Genomic DNA, 5,627 nt, shown 5'->3' on the forward strand with positions numbered 1-5,627 from the left:
ATCATTTTTTATTTTCAATATATCTATCATACTGTTATATTTTTCATTGTTTTTGTTATGTCAAACTCATTATTGTCTCATTATAATCAAGGATTGAATTACAAAATCTCTATAAAAATAAAATATAACAAAATATCAGTTCCTAAATAGTTTAACATTCACGCACTTCACTTGTTGATCAATATATATTAACATGCATCCTGCATCTATATTACATGACTGTTAAATGTGTTGCAGTTGAGAAAAATATTGTTAGTTGACTTGCAAGTAATCGGGACAATATGCTAATTCCACACATAGCTGACATCAAATAACACATCCTGTATGTCAAAGTTATACTGTATATTAAAATTATTATTATAAATAAACAATCCACGTTAAAACTCTCAACAACTTGTATCAGTTTGTGCAGCAACATAGGTGAAACCTAGATAGAGCTGCACTGCTTTTACTTAAAGTTCTATGTGATAACTTGAAACAACAGCGCCACCCTGGGCAGAAGGTCAGAATGCACAACAGCAGCCTGTTGCACTCCAGATGCTTTTTGCAATAAATGAGCATGTGCTGCCTGATGCATGCAGATCACGGCAATATCTGTAAACATATGCCAAAGGGTGACAAAATAATTTATGTAATTGCTGTCCACAACACCCCGTTTTACTCCTTATGCACCACTACAATCCCAGTACAAAAAACAATGGATTTGTTTGCAGCCATGTACTTTAGTCTATGGTAAAAGGTTGTAATTTGTACTCATGTACTCAGAACAGAGAAGAAGGTGACACTGAAATCCAGTTGTACATACTTGAGCAGAACTTTATACTGAAGAACAACTATACAAAACAAAGCAAATTTTACGAAATCATGAAAAAACATGGTTCATAAAAATGTAGTCCCACTTAATGGGTCAATTTTTTGTCATGTTATACCAGTATATGTGTTGTACCTAATAATTCAACAGTGGTTGGAAAAAAACATGTATTAGTACATTAGAAAGTACATGTATTATGGTATTGTACTTAAAGGGGCTGTACTCTACATTCAGAACATTGACATAGCAGTAAACAAATATTTGCTATGTAAAGATAATAGTGGAATAATGGCATCCTGAGCAGAGAATGAAGTCACACTCCCTCTGTGTGTAATGTATTTTGAGCATCTCTGTTCTTTGTTATTCGGCTGTGCATGAATATTAGTGCATGTGACTGCCTTGTGCGTTGGTATCAGACGCTGAGGGCTGTGACAAAGGGTAATTATTTGACAAGTTGGAGAAGGGTCTGTGAGAGCCGTGTGGAGGCAATCCCATACCACTTTTTTCAGTATTTTGAGTACAGCACATTTAAAGGGGTACACCAGCATTTTAGTATTGCATTTCAATAGAGTTGGGGGACTCACAAGACACAGATTGAAAGAGAATGGTGCAGCAGAGGCTGAGACGTCCTGACTTTTAGTCAAGCTCCAAACCCACTGGATCCCACATTCCCACAATGCAAGTGTGTACAATTCTTTCAAACCCTATGTTTGTAATGCAGGCTTTCTGTTAAAAATGTTAGGTTTAAAATCCAATCCAAGATAACCCCAACATCATCAGGGTTATTGTATTTTTTTTAACTATGGACAGCTTCCTCCAGAGCCACAGAAGACATAATACTACTGTTTCCACCTATAATTGTATATTTAACATGCTTTCTACGCATATAGAAGCTATAGATTTTTTTTTATTCAGTCTGTGACTATGTATTAGGCTATATTTCCACCTCGCAATGCCCAGGATTATTCATAGAGGCACTGTTTCTTTCTGCTGTCTGCTGCTGCTCAATCCCATGTACTTTCTTAAGCCAGTCTTTCTCCACATACGTGCTCACTACCCCCACTGTACACCTCTTTCCTACATCCAGAGCCAGGAGCTTACCAAACATTTCCATGGCTTCTGGAGTGAACCTTTTCCACAAAGGAGGAATGTCCTCCTCAGTGTTTGGTCTCTCCTTCATTCTGCACCAGTCTGCAAACTCCTGGTAGAAGTCGTCAGAGTCCATGCAGCGCTCCCAGGGGAAATACCCCGTAAGGATGCAGAAGATAACGACACCAAAGGCCCAGGTGTCCAGACTTGGCTCCACGCTAAGTGGAGGAGCGGTCACTTCTTTTTCGCCCTCCATCAGGGCCACTGTACAAAGCTCTGGGGCCATGTAAGGAAGGGTTCCTGTGATGAAGCGAATCAGAGTGCCTCTCTTCTGAGCCAGGCCGAAGTCTGCCAACTTGACCTGGCAGCAGTGATTGTCCAACAGGAGGATGTTTTCAGGCTTGACATCACGGTGAACCAGACCATGGCTGTGGATGAACTCCAAAGCACTGGCTATCTGGAGGACACAACGTTTTACTGATGATTCTGGGATACCCACCTAGAACAATTAGACAAAAGAAGGGATAGGGCTCTTTGTGTCACTTTCAAAGGTCGCAGGATATTGGACATAAGGGCTCATGTTGCAGATATTGTTAGTTATACAATTATTGTTATTGTTAACTATATAGATAGTTTTACATTGACATTTAATGCAATTTATTGTAGCCTAAAGATGTTTTTTATTTTTTTATTCAACAGTGGAATCACTATTTTTTACTTTTACTTGAGTAAAACGTTTTTTTAAAGTAATAGTAATTTTACTTGAGTAGGCCTTCAAAATTCTGGTACTCTTTCCAACTCTGTTTTTATGTAAAAAGAAAAGTCTGTAGAAGGTCCACATGAACCCCATTCAGACTTCATGAATTGTGGAGTTTGACAGCTTTAGGCACTAGTAATGTTTGCAAAAGCACTGAGGTCTCGACATTTGGATTGAGCCAAATGTTTCTCCCACGCGGCATAGGCATTGCAATATTGATGTGTCGGTCAGTTGTCGGTTGTCAGTTGTCGGTTGTCAGTTGTCGGTTGGCAATTGGTTGAATTAACATGAAGGTTTGTACAGACATTCATGGCCCCAGAGGATGAATCCTAATGCCTTGGTGATCCTCTTATGTTTATTTTTTTTTAATGTTCTCTAGCGCCCCCAACTATTGGATTTATTGACACATATATTCCTGGTGCCCAGAGGATGAATCCTAATGACTTTTTTGGTCTACTGAGGATTATAAATTACCATAGTCAAAATTGGATCCTCTCCGAAGAGACTTTAAGTAAATGTAGCTGTTCATCTTGCACTCAAAGTGCAAAATTACACAGCAAATCTCCAAAACCTTAAGCTATTTCTCAGCCTTTCACTCAGTTTTCAATTGCATAAAACACTTTTTTTCAAAACACTACACACAATTCTCTACCTAAGACACAAAAATCTAACAGGAAGTGACTTGCTTTCCTTTTCTAAACACAACCAATCAAAATGCTACACTTATTTACACTCCTCACATTTGCAAACACATTGTCATAACTGAACACTAACCAATCACTGCTTTAGTATAGGCCTATACAGAGGTCAAAGGTCAGATTACCTGTTTTGAACAATGGATGCCAACAATAGACAGAGAGTAAGGGGAGTAGGAGGGAGAGGCAGGGGACAACAACGAAGAGGAGGAGGAGGAGGAGGGAAGAAGAGGAAGAAGGAGAGCCATCTCTGATGAGATCAGGGCCACACTTATGCGAATGCTTCATTTTGAGATGTGTTTATGGTATTTTGAATGCAGTGTTTCATTTTGAAGGAGATGTGAGGCATTTTGCATTTTGTGTGTGCAGTTTTGGGAATTGTGTGTAGAGTTTTGAAAAAAGGAGACATAGTTTTGAAAACGTCTGTAAGCAGTTGGAAAAAACTGTAATGCCAATACCAACCTTTTCAATTAGAGAAAGAGAGGCGCTACCTCAACAACAATTGGATAAATTGGTATGGACATTCTACCTCTTAAAACAAACATGTCAGTTTCGACAATGTGAGCATGTAAGAAGGCTGACATTACCATTTATCTCAAAGCACTGCTAGCGTGGCTGTAGTCTTAGTGTTTTAGCCTTGTTTTGCCAGTGTTTGACTCACCTTTGGCTGGATGACAGCAAACAGGTCCCTCCCAATGACAAGCTCCTGGGCAAAGCAGTAGTGCTCATTAGATTGGAAGGCAATGCCAAAGAGGCCCACGATGCAGGGGTGGCAGGACAGGTGTAAGGAGATGCAGTACTCTCGCAGAAAGCCCTGGAGCTTAGTCGAGGCTTTGGGCATCACTTTCAAGGCCATGGGAGTCCCTGCAGATCACCCATACTGTGGCTATTAATATCACTGTTCATGCACATCTTCTTTGTCTTACTAGATAAATGAAGTACAAATATGTATGACCACTTCAGTGACACTATGCTGATTTAAGGTATTCACTGTATGTATGCTGTAATAATTACTTTATATACTGTAGCATGGCTTTTCTACAACCTTAATTGTCACCCAGGTTACTACCCCCCAATTAAAATGGAACTTTTCCAATGGTTTTCAAATTCAAAGCCTCGGGCCAGCCAGCCTCTTGCCAGCTCATGCTCTGCATTCTGCTCTCCCTTTTGTCTGTACACCGACCCGGTCATTGCTCCACTTTGGCTTGTCTCTTATTTTCTCAGGGTCACCTAGAGTTTGAGCTTCCCATCCATTCTGAGGAGTGCAAGATCTCTTTTTTCAAATAGTAGCCTACTTTTCCCACCTCTCTCCTGTTCACTGTGATTGCTCTGTAAATGTATCTTCCTCTCTCTTTGTGTGCTATGAATTACAACAAATTTGCATTGCCATGAAAGTTTTGGAAAGTTATTTATTTTTGTAGATTGGATTGCTCGCCCCTTTTTTTTGGATTCCAGTACATATGCAAAATTGTAACTGGGCTGACAGTTACAAAAAAGAAAACAAATTAGACAAAGAACTTAATTTGAAAAACAACTTAATTTGTTCAGTTTCTGACAAAATAAACATGGCTTAAACATTTGGTAGTGAGCTATTTTATTTAGAAACCAATTAGTGTCAATCAAAGACACATTAAACACATTAACTCCTTGCTTTTTTGTTCCGGGGAAAAAAGGGGATTCAGATCAGCAAGTGTAAAAGATTTTATTAACATTATTATATTGCTTTAATTGGTGATAATAATAAATTGCTATAAGGTTATTCTCTACTGAAAGACATTAGTAATCAAAGTGCAGTCATACCCCTGAAGCGATGTGTGACCAGCAGCACTTTGCCGTATTTCCCTCGGCCGATCTCCTTGATGATGTTGAAACGTTCCTGGATCTCCAGCTGACTGAGGCTCTGTGCCGTCAACTCCATCAGCTCATCGATCAGACTGCCGTCAGCGAGGCCCAGCTCAATCATCTGTACCCACACATGGACAGGACAAAACAAATACTTTTCCACATATCTTACGGCTAACAACACAGATTATAGACTGCCATAAGGCGCATACTTATTGAAATATATTGCACCACAAAAAAAAAACATTTACAAATCAAAACTAATAAAACAAATTACTACTTAAAGTCATTGCTTTCCGTTTATATAAAATAGTCGATGAATAAAAACTATGTTAAATAATAGGAGTTGGGGTTGAAAGTGTGGAGGTGAGAAAAAAAGCAGGATTTGAATGTCTGTCTAGAGACTGTAATCCCCATATTTAAACAATATCAT

The 5,627-nt window shown here is 39.0% G+C and overlaps 1 protein-coding gene across 1 annotated transcript; it reads right to left on the minus strand.

Moving 5' to 3' along the window:
• Positions 1-1,745: 1,745 nt before the first annotated feature.
• LOC144520176 (serine/threonine-protein kinase SBK1) lies at positions 1,746-5,315 on the minus strand. The gene is made up of 3 exons (XM_078253843.1): positions 5,153-5,315; positions 4,014-4,216; positions 1,746-2,399 (listed from the first exon to the last, which is right to left on the minus strand). The coding sequence occupies exons 1-3, from the start codon at positions 5,313-5,315 to the stop codon at positions 1,746-1,748; spliced, it is 1,020 nt and encodes a 339-aa protein (XP_078109969.1).
• Positions 5,316-5,627: the final 312 nt, after the last annotated feature.

Source organism: Sander vitreus, chromosome 7 (assembly GCF_031162955.1).
Source record: "Sander vitreus isolate 19-12246 chromosome 7, sanVit1, whole genome shotgun sequence".
Taxonomy (NCBI): Eukaryota; Metazoa; Chordata; class Actinopteri; order Perciformes; family Percidae; genus Sander; species Sander vitreus.

What these genes read in the sequence shown, in the direction of transcription:
- LOC144520176 (XM_078253843.1), bottom strand. Translation starts at nt 5,315, where the DNA reads ATGATTGAGCTGGGCCTCGCTGACGGCAGTCTGATCGATGAGCTGATG. An exon ending in GGTCACACATCGCTTCAGGG is followed by an intron (nt 4,217 to 5,152) that starts GTATGACTGCAC and finishes GGTGATCTGCAG; the next exon opens with GGACTCCCATGGCCTTGAAA. An exon ending in TTGCTGTCATCCAGCCAAAG is followed by an intron (nt 2,400 to 4,013) that starts GTGAGTCAAACA and finishes TAATTGTTCTAG; the next exon opens with GTGGGTATCCCAGAATCATC.